The sequence below is a fragment of the Cololabis saira genome, chromosome 6 (genome assembly GCF_033807715.1).
Source record: "Cololabis saira isolate AMF1-May2022 chromosome 6, fColSai1.1, whole genome shotgun sequence".
In the NCBI taxonomy this organism is placed as follows: domain Eukaryota; kingdom Metazoa; phylum Chordata; class Actinopteri; order Beloniformes; family Belonidae; genus Cololabis; species Cololabis saira.
This window is the reverse complement of record NC_084592.1, coordinates 34,401,268-34,421,629: the sequence shown is the minus strand read 5'-3', so window position 1 is coordinate 34,421,629 and position 20,362 is coordinate 34,401,268. Positions and strand designations below refer to the sequence as shown.

The 20,362-nt window shown below is 43.0% G+C and overlaps 1 protein-coding gene across 1 annotated transcript in view; it reads right to left on the bottom strand.

The window, feature by feature from the left end:
* Positions 1-20,362, bottom strand: part of lrp1bb (low density lipoprotein receptor-related protein 1Bb) — a 520,571-nt gene that overhangs the window by 202,998 nt on the left and 297,211 nt on the right. Inside the window, exons 23-25 of the mRNA XM_061722939.1 lie at positions 20,172-20,354; positions 16,436-16,636; positions 4,313-4,558 (exon numbers count right to left, since the gene is read on the bottom strand). Coding sequence (XP_061578923.1) covers positions 4,313-4,558; positions 16,436-16,636; positions 20,172-20,354 — 630 coding nt within the window. The remainder of the gene's footprint in view (positions 1-4,312; positions 4,559-16,435; positions 16,637-20,171; positions 20,355-20,362) is intronic.

Below are 20,362 nucleotides of genomic sequence, written 5' to 3'. Positions count from 1 at the left end.
GCCAACAGGCCCTGATTCCCTGGAAACTGCTACAAAAGAATATGTCAGGTCTTGGTGGATTAACCAAAGGCTGCAAATTATTTATGATTATGGTAATCTGCAGCCACTGTCTGAGTTAAATTATAAATTAATCATACTTATACTGTACCTCATCAACATTTTACTATATACACTGTTCCCACAAAGTTGGATTACTTTTGTTTTCAGAAACAGTCTTTTTTTAAACCTTTTTTTCCCATTTACAATCATTTTATGAAAGGAGGTAAAAAATGTTTGGATGTTCCAGCTTTGTGATTTACTGAAAACTGACAAATGAAAATCAGACATTGATTTTGAACTTTTATTCAACAGAATCATTTGAAAAGACCAAAATGATGGGACCTTCAATGACTTCACTGCACATTCTTTTGAGGCCATCATCGCAATCAAGATATTTCTGCAACTCTCAATAAGCCTTCTGCACCTGTAGACAGGTATTTTGGCCCACTCCTCATGAGCAAACTGCTACAGATGGTGCAGATTTGAAGGATGCCCTTTCCAGATTGCAAGTTCAGCTCTTTGAACAGATGTTCAATAGCACTCATCAGGGATAATAGAAGGCCACTGCTTTAAATTCCTTTTTTTTTTTCTTAGCCATTCTTGGGTGTTTCTAGCTTTGTGTTTTGGGTCATTATCCTGTTGGAGGATGCATGACCTGCAACTGAGAACAAGTTTTCTGACATTCGGCAGCACATCCCACTTCAAAATGACTTGAGGTTCTGCAGTTTCATTGTACACTAGATGCAACAAAGTAGCCCCAGAACATAAATGAGCCTCCTCCAGGTTTCACAGTCGCTACAATGTTCATTTTTGCAAATGCTTCATTTTAAGCCGAGGGCACACCAACCCGACGTCACCCGCTCTCGGACGACTGCTGTGTCGCCTCGCGTCGCCTGTGTGGGCTGGGTCGGGGATTTGGGATTTAAGTTAGGTCTTTAATAGTATGTTAGGTTTCTGTTAGTTATCTTAGCGTGCTTGCTAGGTAAATACAATTGATTTAAGTGTTATGACAACGTTATATATCAGGAGTTGGTTGTATTTTCATGAAATAACTACTTTTCAATGCTGTGTTTTGACAGAGAATATTTCCGGGAGCTGAAATAGGAGCTGCAGAGAGAGCGACTCGACAGACAGAAGAAGAACTTTGTTAATAATAAAATGAAATTCAATAGACTGATATGTTCATTTCAATACATTTATTAAAATTCTGACAGCTTTGATGTACCGACAGTGCAGCAACGCAATAATCAATAATATATATATATATATATATATATATATATATATATATATATATATATATATATATATATATATACATACACAGTACTCGAGATGAGGGGGGATGGCATCCCCCCAGAAATAAAAACGGTCAAAATCATCCCCCCTTTCCATCCCTTATCTGACAATTTTCACCTGTTTCAAGTGAAGCAGTTAAATGCATTTAACTGCTGCTATGTCATTTCTGCAGTATTTCTGCAGGTGCTTTGGTCAGTGCTATTATTTGTAGTATATTATATTATTTTCTAATCAACACAAATTATCTGTCCTCATATGATAGAATCCACCATCCCCCCTGATTTTTTTTACAACTCGAGTACTGGATATATATATATATATATATATATATATATATATATATATATATATATATATATATATATATATATATATATATATATATACACACATATAATTATCTAACAGCTGTAGCTTTGTTTTGTCTGTAGTTTGTAGTTTTGTCTGAATATAAAGTGAAGCTTCATGTTTTCTTTTTTTACTAGATAGATGAATAAAGTTCTATCTATCTAGTAAAAACATGAAGCTTCACTTTATATTCAGAAAAACTAATGTGCAGCTACAACTGTTAGATTTCATCTATTAAACCAACATTTATCTTCCTAAATGATTTATTTCAGCCAGCGGTAATTCTCCACAGAGCTGCAGGTTTCTCCCCGGGACAACGGCGTGGGTTGACCCGGTGATCACGTCTGTTCTCCGGCTGTGAGCTGCTGCTGTGCCCCGGGGCCGGCGGCTCTTCTGATCCCCGAAACATCGGATCAAATTTCTTAACAGGCGTTATTTGGATAAACTGAGCCCAGGCTGGGGATCCAAATTCTGATACAGCCTGTCGGTCCTCTTCTAATATAATACATCCATGGTCCTCTTATCCTTCGCCGTTTGTTAACTTTCATCACTTCCGTTTCTCTTCTCGTGCACTGATTCGCTACCTGAACAGCCAATCACAGTGAGCTGTTCGACCGACCGCCGACGCCGATTCAACATGTCGAATCGGCTGAAAAGGTTCCGATGGGCGTCCGACCTGTGGCGACGTGCGGGACACACCGGGGAAACTAGCTCGACAGACACGCACCGACGCTCATCGACGGCCCGACGGCCGATTTTCGGCTTTGTGTGTCAGCGCCTTTGGATGTGACATGCCTCGTGGACCCTAAATGTCTGAATTAAATTTGCAACCGTTTGCTTGAAGATGTTTTTATAGCCTTTACCTGTAATATACTCGTCTATAATTTTCTTTCTGATATCTTCAGACAACTTTCTTCTTTACTTTCTCTGGTTCATGTTCACTGTTGCACACACTATGATATCAATGAGAAGAGTGATGACTTTTCACCCTTTTCACCTTATGCTAAATAGAGGACACACTTTAGTTTAATATATCACCACATTCAATTTTTTTTTTTTTTAGGGACACCTACTCATTTTTTGTAAGTTTGTTGTTTGTTTTTAATTAATCTGTTGAGGCACAATTTAAAAGTAGTCTGATCTTCATCAATGTTCAGAGATTACTTTAGTCAGTTTCAGGTTATTTCAGTCTGATTAACCAATAAATTCCCAACACATTTTTCTATGTGTGTCTATGCATTGAATAACAGTTTCCAGCAGTTTCTCATCATGCAGAGCCATCATGGGCACAAGGTTTGACCTCCATGAAAAAATGAAAGTCTGGCAACATGCCTTTCAAACAAAGACATTTAGAAAGCCCTCCCCCAAAGCAGCCATTTGCATCTCACACTTGAAAAAAATTTGAACATAGTCTCTTTAGAGGAATACGTGTTGCAAAGTCTTTCACAAACTCTAAATCCAGTGACAAAGTCTTAAGGATGCTACACAGTGACTGCATCACTATGTTCTCGTTCTATGTGGTTAAGTTAAATTGCCAAGATTATTCCTCCTTATAGTGCTGCTTCTCTGAAAAATAATGTACAATTTAAGACTCAAAATTGTATCCCTTTGGTAAACTCATCATCACAGTGCTCTTCACTAAACTCACACTTTAGAGAACAGAAATGTTTTATTTTACAAATGCAATTAAAGTAATGTCCTTGGTTCGATTATATACTCTAACCTTGCTACAAAACTAGCAACAATGTTTATGGATTAGAAAGAAAAAAGTATCAACCATTTTTTGATTACCAAGTTGTGAAAAGTAAAAGAGTGTGCTTGGAATTTCACAAAATTAAAAACAACTCTTTTCATGTTTTAAGTGTTTGGATGTTCAGAGCAACTTGCTGGCCGGTGATATTGGGGAATTCCAATTCAAGAAGAAAATTCTCTATATTTGTCTTTTGTCAATGTGTGAATAGACTGAGTGGAAATACACAAGGACATAACTTAAATGAACTCCATAAATCTCAATTCAACCAGCCAAAACCATGTCTCACTATTCAATTTGAAGTGTTTCCAAGCATTCACATCAAATGGATAATCCAGTAATGGCAATCATGGAAGCAAAGTTTGAATTTATAAGTTACATTAGTTTGGTGAAACATATTTGTTATGAGATCAGGCCCGAGGTTAATATCTGCAGAACTGAATGATCAAAGCTCATTAGTTTGGGAGAAAAGATTTCCTTTACACAACACACACTTCACTGTTATGGGGGCTTCTTAAGATTTTATAAAAGGATTGCACTAAACCCACTCTAAGATCATGACTATTCTTATTGACAGCTCTCACATATTCAGCACTAAGAGACACTAACACAATATACCCTCCTATTTGCACTTTGATGTTGCCTTGTAACTTAGAATCTTGTAAGTATCTTGTTAACTGAGTAAAACATTGCATTAATCACAATTTTCAAAACTCTTTTTCACTGACACTGCAAGGATGGCAACTAAGAATGAATGATCATCAAAGTACAGTATAGCCTCAGGTAAAATCTAGTCTTTCTTCAGATGCATGTCAGTACAATCACAAGAGCTCATAGGGTCTCTAAAGCAAACACTGAAAAGCCAGGCTTTGTTACCTGTGCTGTGACAGCTGTCTCCATCTGAGTCGAGCGACCATCCAGGATAACAGGAGCACTTCACTGTGGTCTTGTATTGCTCACACACCTGGCTGCACTTCAGGTGACGGCTGCAGTAGTCCACCACCTCACATGTCTTGTTGCTCGAGTTCAGGTGAAGCCCAGGGGGACAAGAACACACAACTCCTTTGCCTGGTGCCACAGTGCACTGGTGACTGCAGCCCCCTCTGGCTACAAGGCACATGTCTGGGGTGAAGAGGGCACAAATTCTTGGAAGCAGGACAAAACAGCATAAGAAGCTAACATTGGAAACTACTAGTATTGCATAAACAGTGCCAATAATGCAGTTATATAACAATTATACAGCAGAATATTGAAGTCAAAGCAGGGTGAATAATCACTAAAAAATCAAGATGAGCATCATCCACTTCTCTTTTCAGAAGTAATATAACTCCTTATTACAGTATTAAGGAAAAGTATGTAAACCCGTTGGAATTAATTGGTTTTCCACATCAACAAAATTTTAACAAGACTAGTGGCAGCAATTTGAACACCTGGAGTCCATTTACTGAAAATAATTTGGAGATGAGGTTTAGATTTTGATTGAGAAAAGGCACTTAAACATTTTAAGTATATTTATAAGAAGGATGTGCTGAAGTAAACAATGCCTTGCAATAAAGGTCTCTGAAGACCCAATCAAAAGTAGCTGATTTGCATGAGGTTGGAAAGGGATACAAAATAATCTCAAAGTATTTAGCCATCCATCAGTTCAGTTAAATACATTGTCTTTACAGAGAAACAGGTTAGTATTCCGACTACTCTTCCCAGAACCGTACTTGATAAATCCTCATAGATAGATAAGAACACACAACTAACAGCTAAACATCGTTGAGGGTTTTTTTTTTTCTAGTAGGGGGCACGGTGGTGCAGCTGTCTCACAGCAAGAAGGTCCTGGGTTCAATTCCTGGGATCCTCGGTGGGGAGGATCTGGCCGGAATAATGTGATCCGTGAACCAGGATCATAGTCGTCGGAGGGCGGCACTCCCCGGCACTTCGAACGGCTCTTCTTGGTAGTCTAGTCCTCCTCCTCCGAAGATGAGTCCTCGTCTGGTTGGGCCCTCCTTCCCCGGGAGGGCTGGCTGGCTTGTGAGACTTGGAGGGGAATGCCTTGGTGTCTGCTGGTTGGTCCGGGTGCCGCCGATGAAAAGTTTTGATGAGGCGATCATCCACAATGAGGCGAGCCGGGATCCAAGATCTTTCCTCTGGGCCAAACCCCTTCCAGTTGACGAGGTATTGGAGATCCCCACGAAGCGTGGCTGAGGGGTAGCTGGCATCATGGGCCTTCTCGGACGGGCCTAAGTTTGGAGACATGGAACATGTGTGGAACCTTCAAGGACCAGGGGAGTTTTAGTCTCATCGCCACTGGGTCGATGACTCTTTCAATTTCGAACGGGCCGATGAACCTGGGTGCCAGTCTTTTAGACTCCACCCGCAGAGGCAGGTCTTGGGTGGAGAGCCATACCTTTTGGCCCACTTGGTATGCATGAGCTTGGGTGCGACATCTGTTGGCTGAGGTGGCATAACGACTGGCTGCTGGTAGAAAGGATGCTCTTGCCTAGGCTCAGGTTCGGCGGCAGCGGTGGATAAAGTTTTGAACTGATGGACAGGACAACTCCTCCTCCTGATCTGGGAAAAGTGGAGGCTGGAACCGGTAGGGGCACTGAAACGGGGAGAGCCCAGTGGCAGAGCTGGTCAGGGTGTTTTGGGCATATTCATCCCACAAAAGTTGTCACCAGACACCTCAGGGCTGTCTCCATCTCCTGGTTTTTCCTCTCTGTTTGGCCATTGGTCTGGGGGTGGAATCCGGAAGACGGACTGACTTCGCCCCGCAATAGCTTGCAAAATTCCCTCCCAAAGAGTGACGTGAACTGGGCACCTCGATCAGAAACCACCTCCACTGAGAGACCCTGGAACTGGAACACGTGTTGGAGTATGTCCTCCGCAGTGTCTTTGGTCAAAGGCAGTTTGGTGAGAGGGATAAAATCTGCCATTTTGCTGAACCGATCCACCACAGTCAGGATGGTGGTGTTGTGGTCTGACAGTGGCAGACCAGTAACAAATTTCATAGAGATGTGGGTCCCACGGGCAATGAAGCACAGGCAAGGGTAGCAGAAGGCTGGCAGGGGCTTGATGGGAAGGCTTGTTTTGATTGCTGCTTGGGCAGGCGTTGGCATAACCTCGAGTGTCCTCATCCAGCCAGGGTGACAGGTGAGGCGCGATCCATGGGCCCATTTGAGAACATCCCCTCTCAAGGCGTGAAAGATGAATAGGCAGCCCGGGTGACAGTTGCTGGGACCAGGATGGTGCTTCCAGTGCGGCTTTGATTTAAGCCTTGATCTCCCAGGTGACTGCGCGACCAGGCATGAGACAGGGAGGAAAGAGTCCACCTCAGCCGAGGGTCTCCCTCCCTCGGGGAAACGGCAGAACAGGGCGTCAGGCTTGACGTTGTGGGAACCGGGGCGGTAGGAGAGAGAAAAGTTGAACCTGGTGAAAAGTAGGGACCATCTGGCCTGACGGGAGTTGAGACGTTTGTCAGTGCGAATGTACTCAAGGTTCTTGTGGTCCGTCCATACCAGGAAAGGCTGTTCCGTGCCCTCCAGCCAGTGTCTCCACTCCTCCGATGCTAACTTTACAGCTAACAGTTCCCACACATACTTGTTTAACATGTCTATGAGGACGTCATTGACTAGGGGCGTTGGTTAGACTGAAGGTCATCACCAGGTACTCATAGTACCCGGTATGGTTGTTGAAGACCATTTTCCACACGTGCCCCTCCCGGATGTGCACCAGATGACAGGCGTTGCGCAGGTCGAGTTTGGTGGAAACGGTGGTTCCTTGAAGCAGCTCAAAGGCGGATGAGATGAGGCGAATAGGGTGCCGGTTCTTGATTGTGATGTTGTTGAGCCCCTGGTAGTCGATACAGGGCCGATTCAGGGACTTGTCAGGGACTTGTCCTTTTTGTTCACAAAGAAGAAGCCGGTTCCCGCTGGGGATAAGGACAGGCGGATGATGCCAGCAGCCAGGAGTCATTAATGTACTCTTCCATGGCTTTCTGCTCCGGGGTGAACAGGGAGAACCGGCGACCCCTGGGAGGGGTGGTTCCGGGTTGTAGGTCAAAAGCACAGTCATAAGGCCGGTGTGGAGGTGGCGAAGTGGCCTTGGCTTTGCTGAAAACCTCCTTGAAGTTGCGGTATTCGGCAGGAATGGCCGAAAGATCAGAAACAGGCAAGAAGACTGGTGAAGACTGGTGAAGACTAGGGCGCGGCTGCCTGTTTGAAGCAAACCTGATGACAGGAAGGACTCCATCCCAGAATGGTTCCTGCAGCCCAATCTATGTGGGGGTTGTGACGCAGGAGCCAAGCGTGACCAAGAATCAGCAGTTGGCAGAGGTGAGGGGAGCAGGTGAAACTTGAGTCTCATGGTGATTCCCCAAGATCAGCATCCGCACCGGGTGGTCTGGTGAGTGATGGTCCCCAGATGATGGCCGCCCAAAGTGCTGGCTGCACCGTTTGAGGAAGTGGAAGTCAGCCCATGCCCAGCTGGTTGGCGAGGTCCACGTCCATAATGCTGACTTCAGCCCCCGAGTTGATAAAGCAGGTGATCGTCTGGACCCCCTCTGGCAGCAGGAGACGAGCGTGGATCAGGGACTGAAGAGAGTTTGGATGGGGTGCGGCTCATCAGGACTCCCCCATTTACTGATGAGCCCTGGCTTTTACCGGGCACTTGGCGAGGAAATGGACATCCTGGGCACAATACAGGCACAAATTGTTCTGCCGCCGGCATTGACGCTCAATCCCACTCGGTGGTTCGTCCACAGTCGAGCCCGCCTGGTCAGATGATCAATGGCGAAGGCTACCTTTGCTTCCTCTGTGTCGAAGGTGCGGGGCTGGAGGGCGAACAGGATGGATCAGTTTGTGAGAAAAGGTCAGCCCTCTGGGTCTCCGGGATAGCGTTCTGGTTTACCCACCCTGGGTTCGGGATGGTCCCGGGGAGACGGCGGCCCGGGGAGACGGCGGCCCGGGGATCGGCGGCCGTCTGTTGAGTGAGTATCACAGCTAGCTGCTGTTCCTGAGCAGCTATCGTCGTCATCTTGTGTTCCTCAATCCGCTCGAACTGGTCCTGTGGCGAAGCAGTGTGTGCTGGGTCCATGTCTGGCCAGATTGTAATGTAACGGCCAGGCAGAGAACCCAAAAGCAACACACAGAGCACAAAGCGGTAGCTTATCTGGTTCACTTTATTTACCACAACATAGGCGAAAAGCAGGCAGGAAAACAGGACAAGGAGCCAGCAATAATCAATGGCAGGTTGGAAGACTAGGTCGGGTACCGGGGAACAGGAGACAAGGCAGAGTCCAAAAACAGGCAACAAGAAGTCGGAACGGAGAACACTGGCGAGTCTTGCTTCGAGATGGCTAAGAACAATTGTGCAATGAGAGTGAATGGAACAGGGGACTAAATAGTGGCAGAGTTAATGAGCGGCATGTGTGTGTGTGATCAGCCCTGATTGCAGAGGGTGGAGTGGAGTGTGGGCATGGCGGAGTCAATGAATGAATGAGTGACTGGGGAAGCAGAGTGCAGGTTGTGACACTCCTGGCGCCACGTCTTCCACATGCTCAACCACACTTCCTGGCACCTGCACCAGTCCCACATACCTGTTGTGCACCTCAATGAGCTTGGGTGCATGGTCCGAGGAATTATGGGCAGCCAAGACTTTAAAGGGTCATCCGTCATTTTTACCAATATATACTCAGTGGACCGTAAAGAGACCTCATCGCACAGTTGCACAAACCAGTACTTTTTGCTTTTTCTCTCTGAGAAAGTATTTCTTGCATCACATCTTGCACTACAATTTCACAGTTTCAAAAACATCAATATCAAGTCACCAAAGTTCTTCAGGGCTGGATTTAGTCGCCAGGCCTAATCTACTGCTTAGTAGAAAACATGTAAAAGCTACAGTTTGTATAAACAGTTTTTAATGAGTTTCTCCAAAAAGAAGCTTTCCAGTCAGATGTAAATGTAAAAAGTAAATAAATTAATGTCACATAGATACATCTATAAACAAATATGACAAAATCATGCACAGCAAAGATTTGATTCAAAAGACATTTTTAAAATCTATTCATCAATGATGCAGTAGTTGCGTGTCCCACAAAATAAGGGGTATTTCTCTGCATGAAACAGATGTTGAACATGTGATTGTACAAAATAAAATGAACACATTCTTTGCCAAAATGCATGAAGTGATGTCAGTCAAGTTAGGCAAGACTTGAATCTACATTTGATCTAGGTCTATTGAAAGTCAGAAGGATTGTGAGGCACCCCTTTCATGGTCTGTATTCATACTTAAAATCAAGATCAAGCGAGCTTTTGCCCTTCTACAATTTCATAATATATTACAGTGGGGCAAAAAAGTATTTAGTCAGCCACCAATTGTACAAATTCCCCCACTTAAAAAGATGAGAAAGGCCTGTAAATTTCATCATAGCTACACTTCAACTATGAGTGACAGAAAGGGGGGAAAGAATCCAGGAAATCACATTGTAGGATTTGTACTGAATTAATTGGTAAAGTCCACTGTAAAATAAGTATTCGGTCACCTACAAACAAGCAAGATTTCTGGCTTTCACAGACCTGTAACTTCTTCTTTAAGATGCTCCTCTGTCCTCCCCTCGTTACCTGTATTAATGGCAACGATAATCTCCCTCGATCTGGGGCTCCACGCAAGATCTCACACAGTAACACACTACGCCGCCAGGGACTCCAATCCTGCAGTGCCAGACGTGTCCTCCTGCTTAAGCCAGTACATGTCCAGGCCCATCTGAAGTTTGCTAGAGAGCATATGGTCGAATGAAACCAAAATAGAGCGTTTTGGTAGAAACACAACTTGTCGTGTTTGGAGGAGAAAGAAAGCTGAGTTGCATCCAAAGAACACCAAACCTACTGTGAAGCATGGGGGTGGAAACATCATGCTGTGGGGATGTTTTTCTGCAAAGGGACCAGGACGACTGATCCGTATGAGAGAAAGAATGAATGGGGTCATGTATCGTGAGATTTTGAGTGAAAATCTCCTTCCATCAGCAAGGGCATTGAAGATGAAACGTGGCTGGGTCTTTCAGCATGACAATGATCCCAAACACACCGACCGGGCAACGATGGAGTGGCTTCGTAAGAAACATTTTAAGGTCCTGGAGTGGCCTAGCCAGTCTCCAGATCTCAACCCCATAGAAAATCTTTGGAGGAAGTTGAAAGTCCGTGTTGCCCAGCGACAGCCCCAAAACATCACTGCTCTAAAGCAGATCTGCATGGAAGAATGGGCCAAAATACCAGCAACAGTGTGTGAAAACCTTGTGAAGACTTACAGAAAACGTTTGACCTCTGTCATTGCCAACAAAGGGTATATAACAAAGTTGAGATGAACTTTTGTTATTGACCAAATATTTATTTTCCACTATAATTTGCAAATGAATTATTTAAAAATGTGATTTTCTGGATTTTTTCTTTTCATTTTCTTTTTCATAGTTGACATATACCTATGATGAAAATGAGAGGCCTCTATTGTCTTTTTAAGTGGGAGAACTTGCAAACTGGTGTCTGACTAAATACTTTTTTGCCCCACTGTATGTGAATTGTGCAAAAATAAATATTTTTCTCCAGGACACTTAAATCAATGTGACAGTGTCACAGTGTATCATTGGGACTTTGATAAAGATTGCTCCATATTTTAATACAAATTAATGCTCAAACAGTTATTCCAAGGGTTTCACAAACTTTTTCTTTCTACCTTGTGGTATCGCTTTCGTTTAGCTGGAACGTTATAAGCAGTCAGATCAAGAATTAAAACAATACTGGTGAACATGAAAGTGGCCTGACATCTCCTTTTTCCAACAAATAGAACAGAACTACACCTTCTCAAAATGAAATATAATCCAAAATGTGGTCTTGTTAATAATGGGTGTGAATCTCACTGAACTGGGACAAATCAAGGACACCCTTGAGGTCCCTCTGCACACAAACTAATAGTATAAGAGAAGCCAAAAGCACTCTTTTTAGACAAAGTACCACTTAAGAGTCCCGCAGGTCCCCACTGAGGCTTGGTTAGTGATGCTCTAGAAAATGAGCTTAGATGTTTACACTGCTCACTTTAACAGATTAAATTGTTTGAGCTTGTCACAGGAGACGTTTCTTCCCTCTGAAGACTGTTGGGCAAGCGGTTCCACATTTTCGATGATTTTTGTTTTAAGTTTTCTCTTTGGTCTCAAGTAACCAGTATCTGTCTTGTTCTAAGCAGCTGAGTGTGCAAAGTAATCTACTGGGACATTTACATTATTCTCAGCGTCACATGATAAAGTATAACATGAAATATTCCAGTGACATATGTTCACATGCTGTGCCACAGAAGTTATTTTACCAGCCAGGAGAATGTAGCTGGAATAGTTTTTCCTCATGGGGCTGTTTGGGGTATTTTTGCATGTCTTTATCTGCAGTATATAATCTGTCAGTCAGTTGAAAGAGAAGGAATCAGTTACAAAACTTCATGAAGGCCCACTTCTAAGATGGGTGTGGTCCAATGAACAAGTACCGATGACTCAAATAACAATGAGCTTTGCGTTTGGAAAGTTACTATGCCCACATACATTGTTATGAGCCAGTGTGATCACATCACATAATGGTCTCTAGTTTTTGACAACTTCTTTTAGTATGTTCTACTAAAAGTGATTTTTATATTAAACATTTACTATAAGCTTGAAGTGTGGTTATAAAAAGATCTCGATATAAAGCAATTACCAATAAGTTGAAGTCATCTGTCATTTTGTCTCAACTCCAAATGACTAGACAGTAATATATGAGACTACTGGAAGAGGATAAGTTCAGTCTCTGATGAACTGATCATTAGCAGGTGTGTAGACCTTTATAAGATATTTGGTAGTTTACTGGTTTGTGCTAGCATAATACCAAAAGGAAAAGACATAAGCAATAGTTTTAGGAAACCAATCATTCCTGCACATCAATCTGGAAAGACTTTTTACACCATTTTCAAAAAGCCTGGAATTCAATTTAGTCAGAAACATTATCCACAAGTGGAACACATTCAAGACAGTTGCCAATTTCCCCAGGGCCAGACTGTGCAGTGCTCAGAGAAATGCAAAACATCCAACAGCTATATGCCAGGTTGCAGAACATATAACAATGCTAACTTGCTTGCAGATCAAAATTCTCTAGCACTTTTGAGATGAATTGTAATGTAGCCTCTGAGCCCACTCTGAGTCAGCTTGAAACATGTATTGGAAAACTGGAGATCATACAACCAGAGAGAGAACCCGCCAGTTCACAAAACTTGCAGCAAATCATATTTAGCCAGTGACATGAAACTAAAGAAACCAAGCATGACATCTGCAGCAGCACCACACACTGCCAACCAGAAGACACAAAACTGCCTGTTCTGTGATAGTGATGAACACAAATCTGAGACGACTTGAAGGACTGACAGAGAGCCTGGAGAGCACCTTCGGATGGGCGGTACAGGGCCCAGGTGCAGTGTCAAGCATTACAGAGACAACGTGCATGCACGTTCAGCCCACCGAGGATGCACAAATTGACAAACGGCTGCACGCATTCTGGGAGCTTGAGTCCCTGGGAATCACAAGTGAGAAGTCAGAGCACAGATGATGTGGAAGCATCGGTTCAAGGAAACCTCCATCTTCAAGGATTGGCGTTACCAAGTGGAGATGGGTTGTGTTCGATGCTTCATCCCACAAGGATGGAGGTCCCTCACTAAATGACTGTCTCCTAACAGGTCTCAATCTAAACCCAGATCTGATGAGTGTGTTGATCAAGTTCAGACTGCATGAAATTGCTGTAAGATTTCTGTGGTTCTCAGGCCCACCGACAGAGGAGAAAAACGAGAAGCTGCGCATGCTCAGAATGACAAGAGTGGTGTTTGGAGCTTCATCAAGCCCATTCTTACTCGCAGCCACCATACGGAAGATTCTGAGACAATATGAGCGAGAAAACCCACAAGTGGTAGAAATCATCAGTTCCTCGCTTTATGTGGATGACTTCATTTCAAGTGCAAGCGAGGTGACAGACGCACACACAGTGACAACAACAGCCAAGAACATTATGTCTGCTGCAGGACTGGAGCTGTGTAAATGGATGATGAACTCCCCTGAGCTCTAAGAAAGATGGCAGGAGAACTCGATGGATTGCGCTGCACAGCCAGAGACACACGGGTCCGTGCTAAAGGTTATGGGCCTGGTGTGGAGACCAATCACTGACAAATTTGTGTTTGACCTCAGAAGAATGCTTGACATTCTAAAATAAATAAAAAACACAAAATGAAGTGTTCTGCAGTCTTCTGCTCGTATTTTTGACCCTCTTGGATTTTTGACCCCTTTCACCATCAGGATAAAGGGCTTGTTCCAAGAGATGTGGGAAAGAGGGCTCAAGGGGGACGAGGAACTGCCGCCCGATTTGACAGCGGTGTTCAGAGCTTCCTCAACTGCATCAGTTGAGAATCCCACGGTGGTACAAGACACACATGCAGCAGCAGCGACTCAAGTGAAAGGGCTTACAGTGCAGTTGCTTATCTCCAGGGAGAAACAAAGGATGGAGAAGTGACCATAAGCCTGCTTGCATCCAAGTCCAGAGTGGCTCTACTCAAAAGGATGACGCTGCCACGTCTGGAGCTGATGGGAGCTGATGGGAGCGGTGATAGCGGCCAGGCTGGGGAGCACGCTCACGAACAGGACTCAATGATAGTGCTACACTGGATTCGCAGTTCTGCTCACAAGCAGTTTGCTACAGTTTGTAGCAAACAGAGTGACAGAAATCCAAGCTCTAATGACCCACAGTCATGGTGTCACTGCAAGGGTAAAATTAATCCAGCTGACCTTCCCACCAGAGGTCTAACGGTGCAGGACCTGAAGCAGAGCACACTGTGGTGGAATGGACTTTGGGTTCTGATGTCACCTGATCAGACAGACAGCACACAGGAAAATGTTGCAGATGATGAGGTAAAATCTGAACTCAGATCCAAATACCAGATTGCTGTACAGCTTGTTAATCAAGATGTGAACTTCTTAAAACTTGTTTTCTGTCTGGAGAAGTACAGTAATCTGAAAAAGGTGCTTCGAGTGAAAGCCAAAAGGTTTGTCATCAACACCCGCTTAAGCACAAAAATGAGTGGTGAACTGACAGGAGAAGAGCTGAATGAATCAGGAAAACTTTGGATAAAAGTGATTCAGAACCAGAGTTTCAGCTCCTAGATTGATCTGCTGAAAGTGGGAAAATGTCCCGAAACTGACTCCAGAATCCGAGAGTTAAAACCATTTCTGGATGAAGATGAGCTGCTCAGTGTAGGAGGAAGGCTCCAGCATTCTGATTTCTCTCACAAAGAGAAGCACCCATGGATTTTGCCCAACAATCACAGATACACACAAATGCTGGTGAAGTATCAACACCAGAAAATAATGCACGCAGAGGTACGAGACACTTTAGTGCAGACAAGACAGGAAGTTTGGATTTTGAGGGCACGACAAGTAGTCAAGAATGTGGTGTCAAGATGTGCACTTCGCAAAAAATTCAAGGCGAAGGCTGAACAACAGACCACTGCACCACTGGCAAGGGACAGAATAACAGAGTCACCGCCGTTCAAGATCACAGGTGTGGACTTTACAGGGCCATTCTATGTGAAGACACAAATCTCCATGACAAGATCCTACATCGCACTGTTAACTTGCGGTGTAACCAGGGCAGTGCACTTGGAGCTGGTCTCAGATCTCTCCACAGAGAACTTTCTGCTAACCCTGAAGAGATTCATTGCAAGACGAGGATTATGCAAAGCGATCTACTCAGATAACGCCAAGACATTCAAGAGAGCTGATCAGGATATGAAGAAGCTCTGGTAAGGCATCAAAGACCCACAGCTACGAGAGTTCTTCTCAGAGGAAGGCATCACCTGGTGGTTCATCGCTGAAAGAGCAGCCTGGTGGGGCGGATTCTGGGAAAGGCTTGTAAGGTCAGTACAAATTATTCTTAGAAAGGTGCTTGGCAGAGTTAAACTCAACTTCGAAGAAATGTGCACCATTCTGACTGAAGCTGAAGGAATAAAAAACTTGAGGCTGCTCACCTATGTGCACAATGATGTGGATGAGCCAGAGCCACTGACACCTGCTCACTTCTTGGTGGGACAGAGACTGACTTGCTTACCCCCTAAGCCATTTCCAAACAAGGAGGAGATGACGAGGAGGTGTCGATACAGACAAAGACGTATGACAAACTTCTGGAATAGATGGCGCAGAGAATATCTGCTGGATCTGAAGTCAGCCCATCGCTGCAAAACCCTGCAGCCTTCCGAGCTGAAAACAGGGGATGTTGCACTCATCAAAGAGGATAACGCACCGAGGCAGAGTTGGAGGCTGGGAAAAATTGAAGAACTCCTTTCCAGGTCGTGATGGCCTTGTAAGGTCATGTGCAGTTTGCACAAGTTCAGGGACTGTTCTTCGCAGACCAATTCAGCCGTTATATCCTTTGGAAATTTAGATAAACTGAGGTTTATCAGAGGGGAGGATGTTGAGAATTTATTTGTTACAAGACATTGTTATAGAGGATTGAATAAGTTAAAATATAAGTTAACATTAATATTAAGACACGCATGTGATGAATAGGGGATTAAAATCTGACTGAATTCATTTATTTGTAGGCACATTAAAATGGATCTTCACTACTCATGATGCTCTACGAGCAGGAAGGTGAACACGAGATGATTACGTGATGTTGTTGTGGACAGACATCTCTTTAGCATGCCATGAACCAGCACCTGCTGTATATGTTTTTTCCCTTTTTTGTTTACTAACTAAAGTACGTCTGAACAGAAGAAACGTCTCGCGTCGTCATTCTTGGTCTGTAAGTTAAATCTACAACAAGAACCTTCTCAGAACAATACAGGCAGTAAGCACTGCCATCATATTCAGTGGTCAAATTAGATTTTCAATCATGGCTATGTAATACATTTAACAAGACGGAAAAACTAAATGTAAAATAATGGAGGTAAGAAAAACATTACCACAGATGGGTCCTTCATCGGAGCGATCAGCGCAGTCTACTTTGCCGTTGCAGATCTTATCAGGTGTCAGGCAGACAGAGGTGTCATTGGCGCAAGGGTATCTGGGTGGCATGCACACAGCAGACTCACATGACTCTTCATCTGACCGGTCCTCACAGTCAATATCTCCATCACACACCCAGCTCTTTGTGATACACTTGCCTGTAAAGTATAAGATGAAGAGAAAGATGCATGTGGATGTTAATAAGGAATGGAAGACAGACAGTTAAAATTATTACAGTGCAGACTATGAAAAACCTTGATTTTTGTACTTTTGATAAGGGCATCAAAAATAAAGTTGTCCGCTGTCACTAAGTGAAGTAGAACTAAAGTCCACATTTCCTATTGTTTTGCACTGAGTACCTTTGCATCTCAAACCCTGTTTTGGTTGTTAAACGTGACTGTCCGTGTTTACCAACGAGATCCATTTCTAAAGTCAGCATCTGAACAGCATGGTAATGATTTTATTGCCCAGACATCTTACAATATTTCCCTTCCAAAGTGCAGAAAGGAGTAAGCTTCGTCCAACACAGCTAACTGCCAATAGCAGCATAAAAAAAAAAAACATGTAAATATAGAAACAGTAAATGTTTTGTAACACAGCCAGGAGTGTGCGGGGGAATAAATTCTCCCCTAATGTTATTTTATTTGGAATAGCAGAACACATCAACAGAATACTGCCAAACCACATAATCTAAATCTAAGATGATCTGAACTTTGATAGTATTCACACTACCTCGTTGAAGTGACATATCAGAACTGTTTTTTCTCTTTTTCTTCTCCTTGATGTGACTCATCTGATTTAGTTTTTTTTTTTTTTTCCAAATCTGTGTAGACACAGATCTGAGCATCAATTCTGGCTCTAACTTCGGAACTGTGTCGATCCAGTAAGTGGTTTCAGATAAGAGATATACAGTGGGACAGGTAACGAGTGGAGGACAGAGGAGGCTCTTGAAGAAGAAGTTACAGGTCTGTGAAAGCCAGAAATCTTGCTTGTTTGCAGGTGACCAAATACTTATTTTACCGAGGAATTTACCAATTACTTCTGAAAAATCTTACAATGTAATTTCCTGGATCCCCCCCCCCCCCCTTGTCTCTCGTATTTGAAATACACCTGTGATGAAAATTACAGGCCTCTCTTATCTTTTTATGTGGGAGAACTTGCACTACTGGTGTCTGACTAGATACTTTTTCGCCCCTCTGTATCTGATCTATTTCATGTCACAAGAGTGAGAATGGACAGAGCAGAATTCATGTGGCTTTTTGCCTATTTGCATGTGAAGAGCATTGTGCTATGGGAGAGACAATTTCTTGGCAGGCGTGCAGAGCTCAGCATAAAGCCGGGATTACGACAACAACAGATCAATAACAATGAAGGAAAGCACCAGTAATTAGTGGTAAGATGTCACCAATAATCACTGTGATCACTTCCATTCCGTCAAAATCAAACCTATGGGTTTTTCGCCTATGTCCAAATGGTTTTACATCTCCAACATTTTCTATTTCTCTTGATACAAATGACAAATGCTATACATGCCATTTCAGAGGGTTGTCACACTTACACACTTACTGTAGAATCTAGATCAAAGTCTGAGGCAAGACAACAACACTGATGTATGAATGGGTTCTGTAAATTCTAATCTTACCATATCATACTTCAATCGGTATTGGAAAATGTGGCCATGCAACATCGAGCACACCAAATATTTCTGCAGTGCTTCTGTTTTGTATCTAATTTCATTCATCTTTGATCGATTGATTGATTTACTATCAGTGGATCATAATTGGGGTAACTGGGAAGTCACTGTTTTACATTTTTTTACCTGTGTTGTCCTCGAGAGCAGAGGGCACAAGCCACGTTTCCGTTTCCCCTAAATTTGTACAAAACCTTAATATTGCAAAGAAAAACCTGTAATGGAAACACCTATATACTTTATCTGAGCCACTATATCATATTATTTTGACAAGAGCTTGTAATGCTTGTGACTTTGATCATCACTGAAATGAGTTGGGTGTGGTTTGTTTGCAATCAGTGTAGTTTTAGGATTTCTCCTGCAGAACTGGACACTAGCATCAGCTCTTTTCAGGATGTGACCATGTGACAATTTTCTCACTTTTGTAAAATCATCTTTAAGACATTACATGCATCTCTCTCCCTCTAGTCAGGCCAAATGTTAGCTGCCTTTTCGTTCCTGATGTGTAACTTCATGAAAAAGAATGCATTAATTTATTTGCATTTATTCATTTACAATAAACTTGAACCGTGGAAGAAGTGTAAAATATGATTATTGAGTTTCGGGCTGTCAAAGATGTCAGGAAAAGAATTGTTGTTTGGACGGATGACTCTTTCCAGACCAACATTTGTTCTGTTGATAGCTCAAGAGGCAATTTCTATTATCAAAAGGTCAGTGGTTTAGCTGATGCAAGTGTGCTTTTATCAATGAGACGAGTTTAGGATCCATGCTGAAACTGTAGGACCATCTAAAAAGGACAGTTTGGGTAAGCTTTGGGGCATAGTACTGAAACAACATCCCTGAGAGATATTATTTAAACCAAGTGTTCTACGCATGAGATCCCCATCTCAGAGAGTGCAGATAATAGGATACTTTGATTTAATGCTAAAGAGAAGACTAGCAAGATGAGAATTTAGGATTGAGCTGCAGCTCTACCTTCTTTTCAGGCCTATGTGATGGACTGCAGCATTGTCTTAGTGGTGGGACTGCTCTTAAAGCCTCTAAATGCAGTTGGTAGAATGACTGACCCCAGCATAGCATTTATTACATGTGTGAATTCTGGTACAAAGGTGGGAGAAAAGTCTAATTTGAAACCTCAACCTGAGAGGGGTGAATGACTAAATCAATAGGTGTGTTTCCATTACCCCTAGATTTGTGCAAATCCAAATATTTAAATAGAAATCCTGTAGTGGAAACTGCACTAATTTGAAAGAACTCCCAAATATCGAATGAATCTTTGTAAGCTTCCAGGAGGTGGTTGTTCAGGCAGTGCAATGGAAACGCTTTTTCTGCATTTCCACATCTCTGGCAGTGCTGGTAGCCGGTGAATCTAAAGTCATCAAAATCTAGTTTCCAGCAGTTTTTGGCCTCATTAATACAATGTCGATGTGGTGTAACACTACCTAATCATTTTACATTACCTAAAGGCTTTACCTCTGAATAATCATCTCTTCATCATTTGGCCAGTTGCAGAACAGCAGCAATCGCAATAATTCATAAAAGACTAAAGATGTTTTAATCTATTGTCTTCAACATTGAGATTTTCTTTTTCGTTGTTTTGAAGAGACGTTTCACCGGATAAGATACATAGTTATGAAAATTACACTTATTTGCAAGACAGCATTGAATGAAAACACCGACCCCCTGCAGCGCTGCCTTCATTGCAAATTCAGAGATTCCATTTTCTTTTGCACAAAAGTGTAATGGAAACACGACTAATGTGCTTTTGACTCCAGAAGAGAAAAGACACGTAGTAGGACTGCTACATGTTAGATGGTAGATGTCCTATGGGTGTAACCATAGAAGAGTGGTTGTCACTCTTCTTTCAACATGTTCTGTCGACATTTATTCACCAAAATGCAACAAAAAATCCCTGCAAAGGTATTAACTAAGTGCAACATTTGGAATCTTTCAACACAAAACCAGGTGTGGTCCATGATGATTTTAATTTAGGCATTCACTACCTGTATCTTTGCAGGTAAACTTGGCCTTGGGATCACACATCCTTTTGGTGCCCTCACAGTCTTTCTCATCACTCCCATCCTCACAGTCCTTGTCTCCATCACATCTCCAACGTTCTGGGATGCAGGTTCCATCTGCGACACAATGAAATTCTTCCCCGCTGCACTCAATCACAGACGGCAGCACTGAAACA